The 24,672-nt window shown below is 39.6% G+C and overlaps 1 protein-coding gene across 3 annotated transcripts in view; it reads left to right on the forward strand.

Moving 5' to 3' along the window:
* Positions 1-24,144, forward strand: part of LMOD3 (leiomodin 3) — a 44,573-nt gene extending 20,429 nt beyond the window's left edge. The window contains exons 3-7 of one of the 3 annotated variants that reach the window (XM_060402229.1): positions 4,828-4,869; positions 6,408-6,534; positions 6,983-7,296; positions 9,963-11,348; positions 21,922-24,144. In XM_060402229.1, coding sequence (XP_060258212.1) covers positions 7,006-7,296; positions 9,963-11,348; positions 21,922-21,948 — 1,704 coding nt within the window. In that variant the 5' untranslated portion in view covers positions 4,828-4,869; positions 6,408-6,534; positions 6,983-7,005 and the 3' untranslated portion in view covers positions 21,949-24,144. Of the gene's footprint in view, positions 1-4,827; positions 4,870-6,374; positions 6,535-6,796; positions 7,297-9,962; positions 11,349-21,921 lie in introns of those variants that run through there. The other 2 variants (XM_012099692.4, XM_012099691.5) reach the window with 2 other exon arrangements.
* The last annotated feature ends 528 nt before the right edge of the window (positions 24,145-24,672 follow it).

Below are 24,672 nucleotides of genomic sequence, written 5' to 3' on the forward strand. Positions count from 1 at the left end.
TGCCTTCCTCAATATGACTATTATTTCTTATGTGATAGTCTATGGCCAGAGAAGAATGCACTGAAATTATGGAAGTAAATGAAGATCCCCTAAATGAGAACAAACAGAGGTTATTTACCCAGAGCTTGCTTTGGCAAGGCAGTCAGTTGCCATCACTGGCCTTTGGCGGAGACCAAAGGCAAGCAGGGAAGTGGGAAAGTTTATCGTGGAAACACGGAGGCTCAAATCTCAGAGCAGTTGCTTTCTGTGCTATGTGACTCTAGTCTTGTGGGTATGTGAGATGCAATTTCTGCTGGACTGATAGGAAGCTAACAGAGGACACGGATTAAGAGCCCCAAATTTAGAGGCAGTCCTTAACTCAAATGCCTATGTTTCAGTTTTAATACCTGTCAAAGGAGGTTAATAAAAGTACCAATTATCCAAGATTATGAAAAGATTGACATATACATCTATCACTTAACACAAGCTTGGGGGTATTAAGTGCTCAAATATGCTAGCAATGTGGCTGTACAATTAATAGCAGTAGACTGTCATGTTAGTAGTAGTAATAGCAGCAATAGTACTAGTAGTTGTAGCAGCATTAGTAGTAATAGCAGTACCCATAGTAGTAGAAGCTGAATGCTAATAGCAGTAATGGTAGTGCCATTAATAGTGTAGTAGCAGTATGGGTAGTATGATAGCATCCTCATACCTTCAGAAGTGACAGAATTAATTTACCTTTGAAATTAGGCCAAAATCAAATCAGTTTAAGAATTCTGAGATGGCTTACTAAACCAATGAAAACAAAATAGTAAATATCCTTTTGTAATTCATGCTACTCTGGAGTCTGGTAAGAGTAGGACAGGCTGGGTATTTTGAGTCTAGGAAGCAATTACCTTGTAAGTGCGCCTTCTGAGGCAATGCAGTCGTGGGTCAGGGAAATTTGAGGCGAGAGCGAGGCATTTATTTCACACGCACAAAATCTTCAGGCAATTTGCAGCCAGTGAGCAGAGTTGTGGTGACCCAAATGGAATTGCATAAGAGAATAGCATGCCACAAACAGGACAGAACTGATTTATTTAGTAACATTTGGGAACCATTTATAGAAGTTGTGTCCTCTTATATTAATAGCTAGTGTTGGGGCTGATGAAATAGATGGCTTGTCCACAGTCACCGTCTCCTGAATGAAGGTGGGATGGAAAAATGGATAGATCCAAGAAAAAAGTGCTTCCTGTTACCATTAGGATTTTTCACAAATGTATAAGCCTTAAACAGTTCTTAAACAGCATAAAGAATAAAATTGAAAAGCCATTTATTTTTGGCTTGAACAATATTTGCTAGATATTAGCAGGAAAGACTCACACAATTTCTTTGTGATAATATAAGATTAACTAATGGTTAATAAGCACTTAATATGAATAATGCCATTTAGGTTTTTTCCCCCCCAAATCCTTTAAAGTAGGTCCATTTACCATCCCACTTTTACAGATGAAGTAGGAATGAGGCCCAGAGGTTGACTTGCCCGGGGCAGGGGAGGAAAAAATTCTTCCTGTTGCATTCCTAGATTCTCCAGTTCTTGCCCTATACACTGGGCCAGAAGACAGATTCACAAGAGAAATACATACAAATTTACTTAATGTAAGTTTTGCATGACATAGAATTCTTCAGAAGGGAATGAAGATCCCAAGACACGTTAAGCTTGAGTGTTTTTATCCTAGGTTTGATGAAGAGTAGAAAGTCAGGAGGAGAAAATGAGACAAGGCAGATGGTTGAACACAGGTAGTCAACTACCTGTTGACTGCAGGGCCTGTTGACAAACAGGGCCTGTTTGGATTCATCTTGAGCCCTCTGTCTTCAGAGGTAAGGACACTTCTCTTATAGGAGGGTCTCATGACCTGCTTCAGGGATGAAGAGGGAGGTCAAAGAGTCCTTCCTGCGCATGCTTTCTCAAAGTCCTCCAGCTTAAAATAGTCATTATGCCAAGGTGCCATATTTTGAGGTAGCATGTTCTGAACCTCATCAAAGGCAAAGTTTCTAAAGGTCTCTGAGCCTGATCTTTAAAATGAGTGGCTTGCAATGGTGCTGTGATTCTCATACTCATTTTTAAAAAATATTTATTTATTTGGCTGCACTGGGTCTTCATTGTGGCTTGCATGCTCTTTAGTTGCAGGATGTGAGATCTAGTTCCCTGACCAGGACTGAACCCAGGCCCCCTGAATTGGGAGCATGAAGTCTTAGCCACTGGACCACCAAGAAATTCCCTCTCATACCCATTTATATACCAGAATCACTTGAAGAGCTCTCCAAAGAAATGGAGATTCCTGGATCCAAACTTGAGAATTCTGATTTAGTAACTTTGGACATGGAACAACAGACTGGTTCCACATAGGAAAAGGAGTACATCAAGGCTGTATATTGTCACCCTGCTTATTTAACTTATATGCAGAGTACATCATGAGAAACACTGGGCTGGAAGAAGCATAAGCTGGAATCAAGATTGCCAGGAGAAATATCAATAACCTCAGATATGCAGATGACACCACCCTTATGGCAGAAAGTGAAGAGGAACTAAAAAGCCTCTTGATGAGACTGAAAGAGGAAAGTGAAAAAGTTGGATTAAAGCTCAACATTCAGAAAATGAAGATCATGGCATCTGGTCCCAACACTGCATGGGAAATAGATGGGGAAACAGTGGCTGACTTTATTTTGGGGGGTTCCAAAATCACTGCAGATGGTGACTGCAGCCATGAAATTAAAAGACGCTTATTCCTTGGAAGGAAAGTTATGACCAACCTAGATAGCATATTCAAAAGCAGAGACATGACTTTGCCAACTAAGGTCCGTCTAGTCAAGGCTATGGTTTTTCCAGTGGTCATGTATGGATGTGAGAGTTGGACTGTGAAGAAAGCTGAGTGCCGAAGAATTGATGCTTTTGAACTGTGGTGTTGGAGAAGACTCTTGAGAGTCCCTTGGACTGCAAGGAGATCCAACCAGTCCATTCTGAAGGAGATCAACCCTGGGATTTCTTTGGAAGGAATGATGCTACAGCTGAAACTCCAGTACTTTGGCCACCTCATGTGAAGAGTTGACTCAGTGGAAAAGACTCTGATGCTGGGAGGGATTGGGGGCAGGAGAAAAAGGGGACGACAGAGGTGAGATGGCTGGATGGCATCACTGACTCGATGGACGTGAGTCTGAGTGAACTCTGGGAGTTTGGGATAGACAGGGAGGCCTGGTGTGCTGTGATTCATGGGGTCGCAAAGAGTCAGACACGACAGAGTGACTGAACAGAACTGAATGGGGTGAAGGTCCCAGGCACTGAATAAACCTCTGTCAGAGAGTCTGATCTGTGATGTCCTGTATGACTATAAAAGTCAATTGGTGATCCTACAGCTTGTTGCTCTCTTGGCATCATAGCTGGATTCTGATGTGAGAAGCTGCTGAGGTGGCAGCAGCAGAACATCATTAAGAGAAAGCACAGCTAAATCATCTGTGCATCAAATGAGACTAATTACACCAGCAAAACTCTTCCCGTCCGCATATGGATGAAGTGCACCATGGAAGCAGCTGGGAGAGTTGTACCCCCTTTCCAAACTCATTCAGCAAGATGGAAGTGACCTGAGGCAGCGTCCCTTCCTGAAATTTCTGAATCTGCATGATCATCAAAAGCATTTGGTCACCAGAATAGCAATACAAATCTGAAAGCTTACAAGCAACAATTCAGATCATTTTCTCAGGATAGCTTCCTATTTACATGCAAATGATGATTTTCTATTTTCTTTATAAACATGCTCAGTTCTGTCCAATTCTTTGCAGCAACCCCATGGACTATAGCCCACTAGGCTCCTCTGTCCATGGGATTTCCCAGGCAAGGATACTGGAGTGGGTTGCCATTTCCTTCTCTAGACAATCTTCTCTTCCCAGGGACTGAACCCATATCTCCATTGGCAAGCAGATTCTTTTTCACTAGGAAACCTGGGAATCCTATTCACAGTTCCACCTAAAAGCCTCTGAGTTGCTTTCTGCAAGAGCAACAAGATTTTTTAAACCATTTTTGTTTATTGCCATTAATATAATGGTTTCTGTTATGAAAGTGGTTTATAAAATGTATTACATTTCACAGTTGCCTATGTTTTTCTTCAAGTGTTTCTGTGGCTACCTGTGAAATATGAAACTGGCAATATTTAACGGGTATTGAGGATTTGCTCTGTGCCATGTACTGTCCTACTTAATTTATATATTTACATCAATATCTATCTGTATCCTCATTTAGTTCTCTCTTTAATAGCATATGGTGAATATTACTCTGAGATATCTTTTCTATGATGAGGCATTGGGGGTCAGTAAGTTGCCAGACATCACGCAGTTACTAAGGAGTGGGCTGTGGTTTGAATCCAGCAGACTGATTCCAGGATCTTTGGCTTTTATAGTTATATCATTATTTCCCAAAGTACAAATTTTGGAAAGTAATTGCAAGGATATGAGTGATTTTTAAAAGGAAAAATAAAAGCTTGATTAACTAAATGAAGTTGGGGAGTATTGGGCTAAATAAATGGGTTTCTTTCACATATTATTTCTCAGAGTCTAAAAGTTCACGTGCTTTACAAATCTCTGAAAGACAGTTGCAGAATATAACATTTCCAAACCTCCTTGAACACAAAACTCTTTTTGGTACAGTCTCTTTGCGTGTGTGTGCATGCGCGTGCGTGTGTGCGTGCTCAGTACTGTCCAACTCTTTGTGATCACTGTTTTGCAAGCGAAGCCTCTGAAATGGTCTGCAAATCAGTTGTCTGTAAAGTGGTCTACCTCTCTGCCCACTGAGGCCAAGCTTTTACTTCCCTTTTACAGGACTGGGTGGAAGAGGAAGTCTCTACAGAGAAGAGGCCAAGAGTAAGCTGCCACTGTGTATCTATATTCTTTACTTTAAAAATGGTCATTCCAAGTAAATGGTAATAGCTTTCTGGGAAAAATGTAGCCATACATATGAAAAGCCTCTTGATCTTAGGGTGTTCAAAACAAACCATTAGAGTAGAAAGAAAATATTAGAATGTCCATTTAAAACTTCTCACATGTAATTTTTTCCATATGTTTTATTCTACAGATGTCTGTATACATTTAAATGCATTTATACTTACAAACATTATATATATATATTCAAGAATATATTGTTTGACAATGTATATTTTATATTTATGTATAAATATAATTATATATTATAGATGATATTGAAATAGTAACACATGTATATAATTTGTAAATAATATACATGTATTGAGGATGGGTTATAATAATATTGAGGGGATCACCTAGCCATACATATGAAAAGCCCTAAATTTCCTTATGTTCTTTGACTTGGTAATTACACTTCTTGGTATGTATTCAATTTATCCTAAAGAAATAAACTTGCATGTGTATATTTTACTACAGGGGATATTTATTGAAGAAGTGCTGTGAGCATCAAAAACAGTCCAAATATGCAATAATTGGAGATTGGTTTCATTAATTATGGAATTTCCATATAAAGAATCTTAACAGGGAGTTATTAAAAATAATGTAGTAGCAGAATATATTATTGACTAGAAAAAACACATGATTTTGTAAGTTAAAAAACAGACAGATGACAAAAGATTATTGAGTTTATATGCCTGGAAGAAAGGACTGACCAGAGTGATAAACCAAAATGTTCATAGTGGTAGCTCTTAGTAGTACAATAAGGGGAAATTTTATGCTTCCATGTGTTATCCTGTTTTATACAATAAGTGTATATTTTTTGAGCAGGCACTATATTTATGTTTCAAAATTTGCAGTTATAAAAGGTATACAGTAACAAAGTCTATTTTCCTAGTCCTGTCCCCCAGATAACCCATTTCTTTCTCCAACAGCATCCACTAGTATTGGTTTCTTGTGTATCTTTCCAAGGATCTATTGATAAAGTTTGTATAAATATATGTGCATACATTGTTTTTATGTTTTATGACACAAATAATAGCATACAATACACTGCTTTGTACACATATCTATTATTTCACCCATATGGGGGTTATATCTGTAGAATACATTCCTACACGGTGAAAGTATGCATTTGGTCAAAGAGAGTATGCATTTTTCATTTGGATAAATATTGCCATATTGTCCTCTGAAGTTATGAAAAAGATATTCATGATTGCTTCCAGTACTTTAATGGTTTGAGTGTTTTTTTAATATTTCAATTTAGATCCATTTACATTTTTATCCTGGCTTAATAGATATTTAATAAGTAAAACAAATTATTTAAAATATTAAATTCCTCACTCATAGTGGAAATTCAAGTGCTGCTCATCCCCATCTGTTAGATCACAGGATCAGGATGCAAATAAGGATGTCTTGCAGAGGTTCAGCTTACACCGTGGGTAAGTAACATAGCCAGGCCTCTGCTCACCTGTGTGCAGTTTTATTTGCTTCCAGAGTCTCATGATAGTCAAGAGGCAAGTCCTGAGAGCTTGATTTCCACCTTCAAATGAATTTTTCACTTCAGTAGACCTCAAGTTGCTGTTTGGATTTTTCTTCTGAAATATTGTAAGTTGTTTTCATCATTTAAATAAGAAGTGGCCTCCCCTGCAGTACTTGGGTGTGTGTATGGACTGCATGAATTTGTATAGGACAATATGAGAGCTCATAGGAAGGGAACTAAGAATTTACTCCTGTAGAGGTTTGGGAGGCCTGGCAAACCTAAGCAGCTGTACTGAAATGTCAGATGGATTTGCACAGCTGACTCAAGCTGCTGAAGAGAGAAGCATAGTAGTTCCATAAATTGACTGTCTCCAACCAAGCCCTGCTTAATATAGTTACGGCATGAACTTAGTTGCAGTCACCCCTAGCAGCTCAGCAAGCACCACTGGGGTTCTTGTGGGGGAGGGAAATCTCCTCACGGTGGTATTGACCTGGGACACTTACTAACTGGGGGAACTTCTTGAGAGAGTTTTTTCTTTTTGTAAATCTTTGTTGATTCTTTCTCCTCTTGTAGTAAGAGAAAAGTATTGAACAGTCATGTCAGAACATAGCAGGAATTCAGATCAAGAAGAAATCGATGGGGAGATTGATGAAGATGAAATCTTGGCCAACTTGTCCCCAGAAGAGCTCAAAGAACTACAGTCGGAAATGGAGGTGATGGCCCCTGACCCCAGGCTTCCTGTGGGAATGATTCAGAAGAATCAGACCGACAAGCCACCAACAGGGAACTTCGACCATAAATCTCTCGTTGATTATATGTATTGGCAAAAGGCATCCAGACGCATGCTGGAAGACGAACGTGTTCCTGTCACCTTTGTGCCAACCAAGGTAAGGGGGATTTGTGTACAAGGGCGAAATGGCTTCCTGGCCTGGGCTGATGCGTGTCCCTATTGTAACTGTCTTTTCTCAAGACTCCATGTTTTGTCTTGTTTTGTTGACGTTTATACATAAATCACAATATTTAATCCTATGCCAGATCAGAACTTTCTAGAACACTTACATAGTATAACTGGGAGGAAAAAAGTGGTAATTTCTTATAAATATCTCTTTTAAAAAATTGCTGGGGGTTTCTTGTACAGGAAAACCTGTATTCTGTAGGCATGAAATTAATATTTAATGAATTAACTCATAATGCAGAAGCATTTGTCTTTTATGCTTTTTTTGACTCACAGGACCCTTCATGATGCTGAGGAAAGTTCTTTGTCCTCCTTCTGGCACGTGTACATATGCACTGTTTCACATACAATCACAAGTGTGTCATAGTCCCCCTGAAGTTCAGCCACACGCCCTGCAATTAAACCAAGTCCACATAGATTAAAGCTTTTGCATCTGTGGCCATTAAAATGTCACTATTACACCTAAAAAAAAAAAAGAATAAATAAACCAAGTCCAGTAACCGAAAAATCCATTACCACAGTGCATTAAGTATCAGTGGTGAATTTAGAGATTGATCCTATTAGGCTGTTTTAAAGATAGTTCTTTCTTTAAATATGTTCCTTATATGAAAACTAGAAGTGCATATCAGCATATTTTTTTAATGTTTCACTTAAAAGTGACTTGGCAAAAAGAAAACAGAGATCCTCACAGGTAAAGTCTCTCGTAGTTATGCCTGCTGATTTATTTTTGGTAGGTACATCTTGTCACATTACCATCATACTAGCTGAAATTTTAGGAAAGTTATTAACTGATTTCATAGTCAGGAGAGTTTAAACATGTACTGCACTTAAGAAAATAAGTTGCTGGCTTTACCAGGTTAGAGTTTAAGGTACAATTTATAGACAGTTTACAATTTGAGTAAAAGCCAATTCTACATGAATACCAATTTCCAAGAAAAACAAACTTGGGTACTTCTAACACTGTTTTTTCCTTTTGTATAATTTAAACAGCTTAATCGTTGGCTCCCCCTGCTGAGACAAATGAGAAATGCAGAGAAAACTTTAGGTAGTTTACGTATCACTTCCAACCTATAATGTTATGAGCAGTAAAATCAAGCTCTTTCTTTTTTTTAAATTCTAGGCTTATTTTTTATTGAAATAATATTGGTTTATAACACAAGTTTCACATATACAACATTATACGTTCCTATTTCCACATACAGTATTATTCTCGGTTGCTAAGTCATGTCTGATTCTTTGCAACCCAGTGGATTGTAGCCCGCCAGGTACTCTGTCCATGGACTTTTCCAGGCTAGAATACTGGAATGGGTTGCTGTTTCCTCCTCCAGGGGATCTGCCTGACCCAAGGGTCGAATCTATGTCTTCCATGCCTTCTGCATTGGTGGCAGATTCTTTCTGACTGAGCCACCTGGGAAGGTCCATATACAGTATACTCACCACTAAAAATTTAGTTTCCATCTGTAGCTGTATAATTGACCCCCTTTCCCTGTTTCTTCCTCCACAGATTAAGTTCTTGCTCACATAAGCCTCTATGTCAAACTTCTACACCAGCTTTCGAAATGACACCTGTGAGGTATTCATCCTTTATGGGAAAGTGTATAATTAATATGTAACCATCTAAAAAACATTATTGAAAGAGACTATTATTTTCCTTTCCAAACTAAGCAATTCTTTTTTTCTGAATCTCTGATAATTTTGTCCCCTTTTATACTTGGCTTTACCTCCTAGAACATTCCTTCCCAGGGAACTGGACTGGAAAGCCTGTGCCTGAAGCATCTGGGCAGTTTTCACAGAGCTAAGCAGACAAAAAATCAAAGACAAGGGTTTTGGCATATTCCAAAATATCAAACTGCCCTCATTCCCCCCACAATAGCTTTTATTTTCAGGGAACTTTGTTGTGCACATTATATTAAATTGGCAAACATATTAGGTATGTAAATTTTGGTTAGGCCAATAAGGAAATTGTTCTGTAACACAGAGCTATGGAATACAAAATTCCTATTCAGCTGTATACAAAACAAAGACTTCAGTGAATGGGTGAATAATCCCATAAGGTTTTCAAAAATAACTTTTAACTGCTTCTGGAACTGAACACTATCTTTAAAAACAATAGAGGGTCTGAAAATTAACTGGGAGGAGAAAAACACAACCAAAAAAATGTGTGTCTGTGCCTGTGTGTGCCTATAAAAATTTAGCTTTATTTTGGTTGTATTTGCTTGTAAAACAACTAACAAAGACATACTTTGTTTCAGAAAAAATATCTTAGTTTAGAATTATGTACAAAGTTAAAATCCCCACATCCCTTCCTCAATTATCTTAATTACCTCTCTTCTTCAAGGATAACTATTAATTTGATAAAAATTACAACAGTCTGTTTTTCATATACATTTACAAACACACATATATATAGCATGTACATGCATACATATTCATAGGTACACATAAATATACATGTAAACAAAAAGAATACTATACCTAGAGCTTATTTGCTTATTTTTTTCACTAAATAATAAATCTTTTATTATCTTCAATAGATACTGCTCTTCTTCATATTTCTTCACTGCTACGTATTCTAACCTTTCTAAATTTATCTTTTAGGAAAAAGCTCAAAAACAGCATGAAGCGATAGACAAAAGCAATAACAATATGTCCCAGTATTTAAAAGAAAAACTTAACAGTGAAATCGCTGCACATAAAAGAGAATCACAGGGCAGTGACAATGTCCAAGAAGCAAATAATGATGATGAAGATAATGAAGATGAGGAGGAAGATGAAGAAGATGATGAAGATGATGCAGAAGATGAAGGAAAAGAAGACAGTGAAGAGAGTGATGGGACAAAAAGAGAGGAAGGTGAGGTAAAGCAGCAAATCAGAAATGGTGAGAACACCTGCCAACAGGTAACTAGTAAAGTAACTGAAGAACAGAAAGGCAGACCAGAGGCTCAAGACAAAATTGAGAAAAAAATATCAAAATTGGATCCCAAGAAGTTAGCTCTAGATACCAGTTTTTTGAAAGTAAGCGCAAGGCCCTCTGGAAACCAAACGGACCTGGATGGGAGCTTAAGGCGAGTGAGACAAAATGACCCTGACATGAAGGAACTCAACCTGAACAACATTGAAAACATCCCCAAAGAAATGTTGCTGGACTTTGTCAACGCAATGAAGAAAAACAAACACGTCAAAACCTTCAGTTTAGCGAATGTGGGTGCGGATGAGAATGTAGCATTCGCCTTGGCTAACATGTTGCGTGAAAATAGGAGCATTACCACTCTCAACATAGAGTCCAATTTCATCACAGGCAAGGGCATCATGGCCATCATGCGGTGTCTCCAGTTTAACGAGACACTCACTGAACTTCGGTTTCACAATCAGAGACATATGCTGGGCCACCAAGCTGAAATGGAAATAGCCAGGCTTTTGAAAGCGAACAACACTCTCCTGAAGATGGGCTACCATTTTGAGCTTCCGGGTCCACGAATGGTGGTAACCAATCTGCTCACCAGGAATCAGGATAGACAAAGGCAGAAAAGGCACGAAGAACAGAAACAGCAGCAGCTCAAAGAGCAGAGGAAGCTAATAGCCATGTTGGAGAACGGGTTGGGGCTGCCCCCTGGGATGTGGGAGATGCTGGGAGGACCAATGCCGGATTCCCGGACGCAGGAGTTCCTCCAGCCTCCTCCTCCTCGACCTCCCAACCCCCAAGCAGCCCCCTTCGGTCGACAAAATGAGGTGACGAAAAAGCCATCGCAGCCACCGAAGTACAGGACGGACCCCGACTCCTTCCGCGTGGTGAAGCTGAAGAGGATCCAGCGCAAATCTCGGATGCCGGAAGCCAGAGAGCCACCCGAGAAAACCAATCTCAAAGATGTGATCAAAACGCTCAAACCCGTGCCGAGAAACAGGCCGCCCCCGTTGGTGGAAATTACCCCCCGAGATCAGCTCTTGAACGACATTCGTCACAGTAACATCGCCTATCTTAAACCTGTAAGTAGGAGGAGGGAGAAACGGTGAACACAGGGCCACAGTCAATCTCTCCCAACTCTATTCCCTGTTCGTTTTAACACCAGGACATTCTCACTAATTGTCACTAACTGAGGGAAACCCGTCAGCATTACTGGTAGATCTAAATTATTGGTTATCCTCAAAGACACAATTACAATCTATATGACTGCTGTAACCAGGATACTAACAGCCCACATTTATGAAGCACTTCGTATGGGCCACATCCATTATATGAATTAACTCTTACAATCACCTTAACAATCCTGTAAGGTAGGTATTCTTATTCTCCCTGTTTTATAAGAAGGAAATTGAGGCTTAGAGATGTTAAATAACATTTCAGAAGTGGTAGAGTTGACTTTGGAATTCAGTCCTGAGCATCCCTGGTCAAGCTTTTGTTCACTCCTGCCACACAGAACTGACAAGCTGAGATCCCCAGGGAACTGCTGCAGGAATAAGTAAGAATGAGGCCTAATTAGGCCAGTCATTTGTGGATAAGTGCTTCTGTAGGGCTTTAAAAAGTTCTTTTTCAGTAGATGAGTGGATACCACCTGCTATTGCAATTATACTCTTGATCTTTTAGGTAGGCGGACAATAATAAATTTAACATTAATGTCTCCATGAATAAATGGAGCTTTAAAATTTTTTACTGTTATTTCAGTTTTCTTATTATGATTCACTATTACTACCGCTGATAGACAAAACTGTTCCATTCCTTTCAGCTTAAGTTACACAAATAAATTTTTTTATAGTCATTACTATGAAGAGGCTGAAAGGTGTGTGTCCAATGGCCACAGGTGGTTGATAATTAACTGTATTGTTTTAAAATCTAATATGTAATTTAGCCACGATATTACATTAATAAAATAGGCACTATGTTATGCCATTAGAGAGTCACAGTTTTTTCAAGATAGTTTAACTATTTCCATGTAAACTTGTTTTTTCCCTGCTTTAAAGAGATTTATATTCTAAAACAATACAGGGAGTTTGCTGGCAGTCCAGTGGTTAAGATTTAGCACTCTCATAGCTGAGGGCCCAGGTTCAATCCCTAGCCCATGAACTAAGATCCTTCAAGCTGTGTTGTATGGCCCCCCACAAAAAAAATCCACAAATATGATTGTTACTTATTCACATATATATGTATGTCCCTTATTCCCATCCCCTAGAAATACAGAATTGACAATACTTCATTCTTCTAAATCAAAGATGACGTTCAGCTGTGACTTAGAGGGATTCTGAATCTTCCTGTGGCAGGGGCCAGGCTGAGAGTGCTAGAGGTCACATGAGATCGGGCGGGAGATCTCTGCCTGCCCTTGGGCACAACATCAACACTTTCTGCACCTGCTCTTCTCCAGGCAGCCAGACCTCTGCAGGGGGTGAATCAGGATGCTGTTTTGAGAGAGGCTAGGGCTATCACTCCGTAACCAGTTGTCAAAGCAAATCCCAACTGCCGTGGTGGCTAGACAGTCAGAAAATAGCATTGGTCCGAAAAGAATAAAGAGAAGTCTTTTTAAAATCTGCATTAAAGGTGGAATGTAGACTCAGAGTAGACAAGAGGGTGAAGGTTAGATGATCATCTGACCCCTCTCCCTGTCTTCTGAAGGAATATGGGGGGAAAAAAAAAGTGAAAGTGATCAGTCATGGCTGAGTTGTTGTGACCCATGGACTATAGCCTACCAGGCTCCTTTGTTTGTGGAATTCTCCAGGCAGGAATACTGGAGTGGGTAGCCATTCTGTTCTCCAGGAAATCTTTTCGACCCAGGGATCAAACCCAGGTGTCCCTCATTGCAGGCAGATTCTTTATCATCTGAGCAACCAGGGAAGCCCTCTAAAGGAAGATTCTACTGAGCAAGTCTGCTTTGCCTGGAGTTGGCTGAATTTCATCCATCCATTTGTAATAAATATTCTTTTAGTGCTACCACGTGTCAGGCACCATGAGCAGTGAATAAGACAGGTATAGTCTTAGCCTCATGGAGCTTACAGTGTTGGTTTTTATCATTTTCATGGTCAAGATACTCTGTCTTTTAGTCACTTCAGCTTTGAGTCTAGATTCTAGAGCAAAAGGTATTAAGATAAATTCACCGTAATAATTACCAAACTGCCACACTCTAGTAAGTACTACATTTTCCATTTTCAATCAGTTCTTGATTGGTATCAGTTTTAAGTTGTGTGTGTGTGTTTAATGTCCATTCAGAAAGAAAAATATGCAGCAAAGTGAACTCTGACACAGTTTGTGAATGGGGGTCTTGTACATCAGTCTTTGCTTTGAAATGTCTTTTATCTATTCCAAGGGATTGGCATCTTCTGCTTTCAGTTGCCTGGCTTGGCTTGCAATAGACATCTCTTGACATGTATCTTAGATACAAAATATCACACAACTTCATCAGCGTGGTCCTATAAAATGCTCTGCAAGAAAAATGTGAAAACGCATCATCCAGCTGACAAAAATTCACTTGACTGCCATCAATTCACTCGGTACTGCTGCATTTTTGCGCCTTGCTGCATACATAATAAATGTCTGCTTTAATGCTGACTTTTAGTGTAATCTCTCTTAAAAGACATTTTTAATCTTTTTCTTTTGAAATCATTTGAAATGTGTGGAAGTTCAAAAGAGTAGAAAGAATTCTTACAGACCCAACACAATTTGTCCTATTTGCTCTGTCGTTCTTTAAGGGTATTTTAAATACCTCTGCGTGTGTTTAATTCCAACAGGGCACAGAGCTCAGTGGAAGTGCTAATGGTATGAAAAGTTATACTGTGATTGTGTGGCTGCCTGCAGCCAGCTACTCTAAAACACTATTGATTGTGAGATGCTTTCTGATGTAGGGGATATGGAAACACCAGAAAACACGCATCTTAGACTCGGTGAAATATTGTAAATGCCATCTGTGGTGAAATTTCAGGATCTCAGCAGAAAAGGGCTATTTTTGGCTGGTCAAACGAGGCACAGCAACACTCACTTTAAGGAGGTAAAACTAAAGATTCTGGGGGTTCTCCCTCCCCACTTGATTGGAGGACAGAGATGTTCTTTAAACCACCAGATTTTCAAATATGAAGTTAAAACTCAGTTTGGAAATCTTGTCATTCTTTCTACTGATGCTCCTAACTAAAATGCTGAATGTCCACAAACATACTTAGAACTTATTTACTCTTAAAGGAAAAAAGTTTTTGTTTTTCTTTCTCTCACGGACTTGGAGATATTATTTTTGTATTTTCTAGAGCATAGATCATGAAGTACTCAGTTTATATTTTAAATTTATGGGTGTTTTTTTCCTTTTAATATTTATTCTCTCCCCATCACATGCTTCTGGCTTGGGATTCCAGAATTGAAGTTGCTAGCAGAAAATAAAGGACAAAATCTGTATTCTTTCTTGGCTCAAGTGCTGCCTCCTCTAAGACGTTGCCTGTTTATATCAGTTTGAGAGAGATGTATTCCGTGGGCCAGGTATTGAAAACTAGGCGACTTAAAACCCAGCCTGCAGGCCTGTTTTGTTTGGCTTGAGTATTATTGTTCAAATTATAAAATATCCCATGATAACATCCAGGTATCTGGCAGCATTTGAAACATCAGATCCAGCCACATGGGGCCTGCATATGCATGGTACACATAAGCTGAATTGGTGGTAGTTTCTTCCTTGAGACAGGTAACAGACTCTCCAGTTTTAACTCAGTCTCCACCGTGCCCTACTGCCTAACACCTGGCCTTTTTCACTCCTTTGGATTGCTTATTGGACTCCAGTACAATTTTTCAGTTTGTTGTGTTTAGCTATGTTTTAAAGGACTTTGTCTTATCTAACTGAATTTATTAATCACTAATTTATCTCCCTCTGAGTTGATAACTCTGAGTCAATATGATGCCAGCCCAGAAGAAAGGTTTTAGACTGGTATAGACATATCCTTCATTGATAAATATATGATTTCCTTTCATCTTAAAAAAATTTGGTGGTCTGCTCACTGCCAGCCATCCCAGATGAGATACATGCACTGAGATAGAAATCTCATCTGCAAAAACTATATAATTTACAGAGACCAACTGCATTTATATCATATGCAATTTTTGGAAGTGAAACTGTCAGTTGCTCAGTTGTGTCCTACTCTTTGCAACCCCATGGACTGTAGCCCACCAGGCTCCTCTATCCATGGGAACTTTCCAGGCAAGAATACTGGAGTGGGTAGCCATTCCCTTCTCCAGGGGATCACAGGTTTGATCCCTGGGTCAGGAAGATCCCTTGGAGGAGGGTATAGCAACCCACTCCAGTATTCTCCATGGGTTGCAAAGAGTCAGACACAACTGAACAACTAACACTATGCAACCTTTCAGTTCAGTTCAGTTCAGTTCAGTCGCTCAGTCATATCTGACTCTTTGTGACCCCATGAACCGCAGCATGCCAGGCCTCCCTGTCCATCACCAACTCCCAGAGTTCACTCAAACTCATGTCCATTGAGTTGGTGATGCCATCCAGCCATCTCATCCTCTGTCATCCCCTTCTCCTGCCTTCTATCTTTCCAGTTATCAGGGTCTTTTCTAATGAGTCAGTTCTTCACATCAGGTAGCCTAAGTATTGGAGTTTCAGCTTCAACATCAGTCCTTCCAGTGAATATTCAGGACTGATTTCCTTTAGGACGGACTGGTTTGATCTCCTTGTAGTCCAAAGGACTCTCAAGAGTCTTCTCCAACACCACAGTTCAAAAGCATCAATTCTTCAGCACTCAGCTTTCTTTATAGTCCAACTCTCACATCCATACATGACTACTGGAAAAACCATAGCCTTGATTAGATGGACCTTTGTTGGCAAAGTAATGCCTCTGCTTTTTAATATGCTGTCTAGTTTGGTCATAACTGTATTCCAAGGAACAAGCATCTTTTAATTTCATTGCTGCAGTCACCATCTACAGTGATTTTGGAGCCCCCCAAAATAAAGTTTGCCACTGTTTCCACTGTTTCTCCAACTATTTGCCATGAAGTAATAAGACCAGATGCCATGATCTTAGTTTTCTGAATGTTGAGCTTTAAGCCAACTTTTTCACTCTCCTCTTTCACTTTCAGCAAGAGGCTCTTAGTTATTCTTCACTTTATGCCATAAGGGTGGTGTCATCTGCATATCTGAGGTTATTGATATTTCTCCTGGCAATCTTGATTCCAGCTTGTGCTTCATCCAGCCCAGGGGTTCTCATGATGTATTCTGAATATGTTAAATAAGCAGGATGACAATATACAGCCTTGATGTACTCCTTTTCCTATGTGGAACCAGTCTGTTGTTCCATGTCCAGTTCTAACTGTTGCTTCCTGATTTGCATACAGGCAAGAGGCAAGTCAGGTGGTCTAGTATTCCCATCTGTTTCAGAATTTTCCACAGTTTTTTTGTGATCCACCCAGTCAAAGGCTTTGGCATAGTCAATAAAGCAGAAATAGATGTTTTTCCTGGAACTCTCTTGCTTTTCCGATGATCCAGAAGATATTGGCAATTTGATCTCTGGTTCCTCTGCCTTTTCTAAAACCAGCTTGAACATCTGGAAATTCATGGTTCACATATTGTTGAAGCCTGGCTTGGAGAATTTTGAGCATTACTTTACTAGCGTGTAAGATGAGTGCAACTGTGTGATAGTCTGAGCATTCTCTGGCATTGCCTCTCTTTGGGATTGGAATGAAAACTGAGCTTTTCCAGTCCTGTGGCCACTGCTGAGTTTTCCAAATTTGCTGGCACATTGAGTGCAGCACTTTCACAGCATCATCTTTCAGGATTTGAAATAGCTCAACTGGAATTCCATCACCTCCACTAGCTTGGTTCATAGTGATGCTTCCTAAGGCCCACTTGACTTCACATTCCAGGATGTCTGGCTCTAGGTGAGTCATCACACCATCCTGATTATCTGGGTCATGAAGATGTTTTTTGTATAGATCTTCTGTGTATTCCTGATACCTCTTCTTAATGTTTTCTGCTTCTGTTAGATCCATACCATTTCTGTCCTTTATTGAGCCCATCTTTGCATGAAATGTTCCCTTGGTATCTCTAATTTTCTTGAAAAGATCTCTAGTCTTTCCCATTCTGTTGTTTTCCTCTATTTCTTTGCACTGATCGCTGAGAAAGGCTTTCTTATCTCTCCTTGCTATTCTTTTGGAACTCTGCATTCAGATGCTTATATCTTTCCTTTTCTCCTTTGCTTTTCACATCTCTTCTTTTCCCAGTTATTTGTAAGGCCTCCTCAGACAGCCATTTTGCTTTTTTGCATTTCTTTTTCTTGGGAATGATCTTGATCCCTGTCTCTTGTACAATGTCACGAACCTCTGTCCATAGTTCATCAGGCACTCTGTCTATCAGATCTAATCCCTTAAATCTATTTCTAACTTCCACTGTATAATTGTAAGGGATTTGATTTAGGTCATATCTGAATGGTCTAATGGTTTTCCCTACATACTTCAATTTCAGTCTGAATTTGGCAATAAAGAATTCATGATCTGAGCCACAGTCAGCTCCTGGTCTTGTTTTTGCTGACCGTATAGGGCTTCTTCACCTTTGGCTGCAAAGAATATAATCAATCTGATTTTGGTGTTGCCCATCTGGTGATGTCCATGTGTAGAGTCTTCTCTTGTGTTGTTGGAAGAGAGTGTTTGCTATGACCTGTGCGTTGCTATGCAACCTTTGGTGCCAATCAAATAAGACAACTGTTCTAATGCGTCCAGGTTCAGTTGCTCAATCGTGTCCAACTCTTTGTGACACTGTAGACTGTAGTTCACCAGGCTCCTCTGTCCATGGGATTTTCCAGGCAAGAATCCTGGAGTAGTTGCCATTTCCTTCTCCAGGGGATCTTCTGACTCACTGATTCAACCTACATGTTTGGCATCTCCTACATTGGCAGGCGGATTCTTTTACCACTGTGCCACCTGGGAAGCCCAGCTGTTTTATTATTCACTTAATTTTACTTTCGGCTCACTTATGTGTATCTGGACTGGTTTCAGCCAGGTGCCTAAAGACACAATTAAGTTTTTCCTTCAGAAAGATTTCACGATAATTTCCCAAGCAGCTTTAGTTAGCCAAAAGACTCTATGACACATTAGCAGTCATTATGAGTACAAAAGTTTAAGATTATAGACTCCTGAGTTTTCATTGCTGGCCATTTTTTCTTTGCCTCATTTATTATATCTTATTTCTTTTGAACTAGGATTTCTAAATTCTATCCTTTTGCAATTTTCTCCTTTTCCCCATCTTGTCTTCTCTCTTTGTTTCAATTATCACATAATCTAGGACGATCCCCCAATTTCCCTTTCCCTCTAAGTTGCTCAGGGTTTTCTTAGTACCCTTATTCAATTTGTCCCCAAATCAAGCTTCCCTTTTCTAGATCTATAGTTGTTATTTCTGGTTTCAGGTTTTTCACGTTGTCTCCATTCTCTCATACATTCAAGTTTAAAGCCACAAATGTTGTTTGTTGGTGTTTGGTGCTAAGTCATGTCCAACTCTTTTGTGACTCCATGGACTGTAGCCTGCCAGGCTTCTCTGTCCGTGGAAATCTCCAGGCAAGAATACTGGAGTGGGTAGCCATTTCCTTCTTCAGGGGATCTTCCCAACCCAGGGATTGAGCCCTCATCTCCTGCTTGGCTGGCAGATTCTTTATCACTGAGCCACCTGGGAACACAAAAACCCCGAGTTCCCTTCATTTCCTTCCTTTTTTCTGTCCATATTTTTGCCTAAAAAAAAAAAACAAAACAAAATACAAGAAGAACACCAAGAACCCAAACCCAAGAGAATCTTCAAGAGTCAAGGCCAAATCTAGAATAGAGCTTGAGCAATGTTACACTCTTTATGCAGGGAGTCTCCATGGAAGAAAGCAATGTAACATTTCAAACTCATCTCAAAGGAGCATAAGTGGACGAGAATTATACAGACCAGGAGCTGCCCTTCCCTGATACCAAGTGGGAAAAAAAAGAATTTTTATGTGCGACTTTTAAAAAGTCTATGATAGTGATTCTCACATTTTTGCATGTATCACAATCACCTGGAAGATAGAATACAGATTACTGAGCCCATCTCCAGAGTTTGGGGTCTGAGAATTTGCATTTCTGACATGTTCCTTGGCAATGCTGATGCTGCTTACTTGAAGGCCACACTTGGACACTCACTGTTCAGTGACATCCATGGCAAACCTTATCTCCTGATGCCTCGGGTTGACAGCTCTCACAGACACAGCATTAGGTCTCCTAGTGGCTTCCGAGTTCCTCAAGGTAGATCTTCCTCATCTCTGTCCCAGGCACCCACTGAGGTGTTGACCCAGAACAGGAACTCCATTTGGGTGCTGAATTAAATAACCCCTGCTGAAACGGGTCTTCTCATCCTGCCCAATTGCTCCCAGCCATTGGGTGTATGTCTCTGTGTGTGTACACTGTGTAATGCTATACATATACTTGAAAAAAAAAAGTATTTTTAACCAACAAGTGAAGGGGGGACAGGGCCCCCTAACAATAATGTGAGTAGATTCTTGTTTGTTGAAAGTTTTATAATATCAGATCTAGTTATCTTTTTCTTATTTCTTTTTCAGTCTTTTGTGGTCTGCTTGGAAATGACTTTTTAAAATCTTATTTAAATCTTTGCCTTTCTTCCTGCTTTTGGTTTATAAAAAAAATTCCATATTATAGATGGATTAAAGGGTTGGATTTTAGAAGTAAGTAGGAAGCAAGAAGTCTGCTATTTTATTTCTTTGCTAAGTAGCTAACCACTGATCAGTGACTCATTCTTTTTCCCAGTGATCTGAACTGCCAACTTGGTCACATTTTAAATATGTCAGTATATCTCTGGGTTTAGTATGTTGGGTCATTGTCATGTTTTGCTCTTGAAAATATTTTTATTAATTGGGAACCAATCTATGCATATGTATATATGAAATAACTTACTATAAAAGTATTTTTTCCATTTGACAATGGAAAGAACACAGTTTTGACTCTCTGTTGCAGCTTTGCAGTTAATTTCAGTAACTGGCATTATATATTTTACTGGTGTTCTTCTCTGATGGTGTTCTCCTTGGGTGACCCCAATCAAGTTGCAGTCCCACCCCTCCCCTCCTGAAAGTCTGGCACGAGGGAGGGAGAGAGACTCAGAAGCACATGGAGGACCCTATGGATTGAAGACCAGGCAGGCAACAGCAACACATCCAAGGTTCTCCCCAGTGGGCAGAGTGTTGGGAAACCTTTTTATCCAAAGGTTGTAGGCAAAGCACTGGCGGAAGAGAGTCCATAGCAGGTGGCTGCAGTGGTCTGTCACACGGGCGGGTGGACATGGGCAGTAGGAGGAAAGATATTTTTAAGTCATTATCATACAATATCTCAGGGTCCTTTGGACTTTAGTCAGCATTGTCTGAAAGTTACCTTCATGGTGGATAAGTCATTCTCCTTAGATGTAACACCACTTGAAACCTATTAAGAATTTGCTTTATCTTTGAATTGTTCCTATGAAACAAAACTCAAAGTTGATTTTCAGTCAGACTTATACTACTCTTTTGCAATTTTTTTTTTTTTTTTACCCTTGGACGGGGGTTCTCCAAATAACATTGTAAAATTTACTGTCAAATTAGTAATACACTCTAAAAAGGAAGGACTTCCCTAGTGGCTCAGATGATAAAGTGTCTGCCTACAATGTGGGAGACCTGGGCCCAGGTCTTTCCTGGGTCAGGAAGATCCCTTGGTGAAGGAACTGGCAACCCACTCCAGTACTCTTGCTTGGAAAATACCATGGACGGAGGAGCCTGGTAGGCTACAGTCCACAGGATCACAGAGTCGGACACAACTGAGCGACTTCACTTCGCTTCACTTTAAAGAGGAAAGAACATATTTGTATGTTCTTACAGTGGTGTTTATTTGGTGGTTGAGATGAGTAATGAAATCAGGCAGGTCCAGGTTCACATCTAGCTCTACCACTTCCTAGCCCTGTGACCTGAAGCAGATTGCCTGTTCTCTCTGAGTCCATCCCCTGTTTACAAGGTGGTCATAAGATGAAATGAGAAAATGCTTTAAAAAGAAGTGTTAGCATTGATTACTAACTTGCATCACTTAATCCTCATGGTAGCCTTGTAAATAAAATACTATGATTTTATAGCTGAGAGAATTGATGCCCAATACTATGTAACTCCCTGGAGGAGGGCATGGCAACCCACTCTAGTATTGTTGCCTGGAGAATCCCATGGACAGAGGAGACTGGTGGGGTATAGTCCACGGAGTCACAAAGAGTTGGACATGACTGAAGCGACTGAGCATAGCACAGCATAGCATTATGCAACTCGTAAACTGCATAATGGACCAGGCAGATTCTAGCACCTGCCCTCTCTTATTTACATTGTAAGCTTCACCACATGCTCAGAGCCCTTGGATCTGTCCCTGTCATCAGTAAACGCCCAGTCTGTGGTGGCTGTGGTTATTGTTGTTTTATCATGATTGGGTGGGGGGCACTCTCTGGCCAGACTTTTTAATCCACTTTATACCTTTTGAGTTATGTACATTTTGCCATTTTTGCTGTAAAACACTTGAATAACTAAGATTCATTTTTTCTTCTCTTTTCAAATGCTTAAATCACAGGTGCAGCTGCCAAAAGAACTGGCATAAGAGGCAACAGAATAATCAGGGGAAGAAGGAAGTGATTTAATGATTCTGGGATTAGAACTTGACGACTGCTTCAGCTGCATACTTCTGGATCCAGGTGGTGGAACTGGGAACATTGCTAAGTGATACGAGTATTTTGTAAAAGGCAGAATACTTAGCCTGCGACAAAACAGAAGCTGAAAAGGCAGGGGGAGGAGAAAAACTATTCAGGGCAACATTTTCTACTTCCAATTGGTTGGAGTGACTTAGATGAAATTTAGAGTCTTCTAGCAGAAGTTAATATTTTCATAAACCTTTGCTTTATTATTGCTTTCTTCTGGTAAATAACAATAAATATGATACAGGTGTTAACTACTATATTCCCATTTTTGTTTTCTTCCATCCACTCTGCTGTAATTTATCACACAGTATCTTAAAGAGAACAGAGCATGCTTCACTTTGTGGAAATGTGCAGGGTGAACTGAACTCCGGGCCCTTTGGAAGTTTTGAAATTGAATAATTTGTTCATTACCTCTTCTCTGGAGAATCAGTTGCGATTTCTGGTTTCCAGCCCTGCTAGCTTTCTGTCTTGGCCATTCCCATGTGTTGGGGGGCACTCCAGAGAGGGGTATCATGAAGAGCAAACACTTAAGCCACAGGACATGGAGAAAACAGTGTTTCTGGAAAGAGTAACAGGGAAAACAAACCCTGCTTATATATAAAACCTTTCCTGTTTGCATACATATAGAGAAAATGGGAGATAGCATGCTAGTTTTGTTTAAAAGACATTATGAATAATAGATTTACTGAGCTTTGGTTTTAGCTAAGTGTGTGTATATATATATAGTTTAGCCTGTAAATGATCTTGATCCTCTCAAAAATCTTAATGAAACGTGCTAAAGAATTAAACTTGAATTTCTTATCCTATCATTCAAGGCCCTCCATTGCCTCTTCTCAGTTTGGTAATTGTCTTATCTTCCACAGGATGCTTTATATTATTTGTTCACCTTTGTTTTTTAATCTTATTATAGTTGCTTTACAATGTAGTATATATACTATTCTTGATAATACTTCCTCATGCTTTTGCTCTCTACAGAGTACCCTTAGAGACTCCACAAAAGTCTTCCAGACAACTCCATCCCCAGTGTTTGTTCTTCTTTCCAAGTTCTCCGAGTCCACAACGATCTGTTCAAGTCACTAGGTGCAAAGAATCTGAAATTTTGTGCTGACATGGCATGAGACTTAGAAATCAGGAAGACACACTTTGATGCCTTTTCTCTCCCCCTCACCTGAGCAAATAATTGGCACCTGTCTTCTTTTATATAAGCATAGGTGACACATCACAGGCAAAACAGGCTAGGAGAGAATGGACTTAATGAGGACAAACAACACAATATTTGGAAGGAGAAGTCGTGGGAAAGAAATATGATGTTTCCATTTTTTAAAGGTAATTTAGTGGATACAAAAGTATCTGAATTTAAAGTTATAGTTTTCAATCAAGTAACTAATTTTATTTAGACTAGTCAAAGGCTGAGAGTTTTGTTTTCTCCTACTTTGCTATTTCTATAAAGCATCCCTGGATACAAATCCAGATGGTTTAAGAAGAGCTGCACTAAATACAACTTCTAAAGTGTCCAGCATATTCTGTATTTAAGAAGCTAAACTCTGATGGGACAGAGCACTCTGAACATGTTTAAAAGCTTAATTTATATTAGTAGTTGAAGTTCTGGAAAATTCTTATATGTTTGCTTATAGCAACACTATTAATAAATAAGCCAGAAATTTTACAAAGCGTTAAGAGTGCTGAAAGGGAACTTTACTCTTAGATGTCCAGAAAAGATGATCCAAATTCAAATTTACTGCCTCATTACATGGGTTTTGTCAAGACACAAGTGAAGTCATTCACACGCTTTTTTCTGTTCACCCACTCCCACCCTAAACATCTTAATTGAAAAATTTAATTTTAGCATTTCCATGCTAGAATTTTCTATTATAATCCTTCCAGAAATGACAATCAACCATTAGTAATTATAATAGCATTTTTTTTCATTCAAGTTGTCACCTTCTCCACATTTATTGCATTTTAGTCTGCAGAATTCACCATGTAGAAAATGGGTCTAAAATATGTATAAGCCCATGTCAGGTTTAAAAAAGGATCCTATTAGGATTCAATTTTATTCTGACTGGAGATTAATAAATATTAAAGTTTTATTAACAGTATTTGAAAACTAGCTGAGTATTTTTTGCTGCACAGAAACAGGCTCATCGTTTATAGGGTTGTCACTGAGTTTCTCAGACATTTAACACAGACAATAGTCTGAATAGTCTCACCCCGCACCCCCCAAAAAAAACTTTGATAAATTTTATTCTTCATATTTAGCTAAGGGTCCAAATTCTAGACCATGCGTGTGAAATCACGGTGATATCACTGTGCTGAAGATGAAGACTGCAGGTTGGGTGAGAATTCAAAATGCAAGAAAAAGCAGGAGTGGCATATGCATCGCTTCCTCTTCTAGGATGTTCAAGAGTCTCTTCAATGAGTACTGCCCCAACTGTCTGCATGCTGCTGCTGCTAAGTCACTTCAGTCGTGTCCGACTGTGTGTGACCCCATAGACGGCAGCCCACCAGGCTCCCCCGTCCCTGGGATTCTCCAGGCAAGAACACTGGAGTGGGTTGCCATTTCCTTCTCCAATGCATGAAAGTGAAAAGTGAAAGGGAAGTCGCTCAGTCATGTGCAACTCTTCACG

Source organism: Ovis aries, chromosome 19, assembly GCF_016772045.2.
Source record: "Ovis aries strain OAR_USU_Benz2616 breed Rambouillet chromosome 19, ARS-UI_Ramb_v3.0, whole genome shotgun sequence".
Lineage (NCBI taxonomy): Eukaryota > Metazoa > Chordata > Mammalia > Artiodactyla > Bovidae > Ovis > Ovis aries.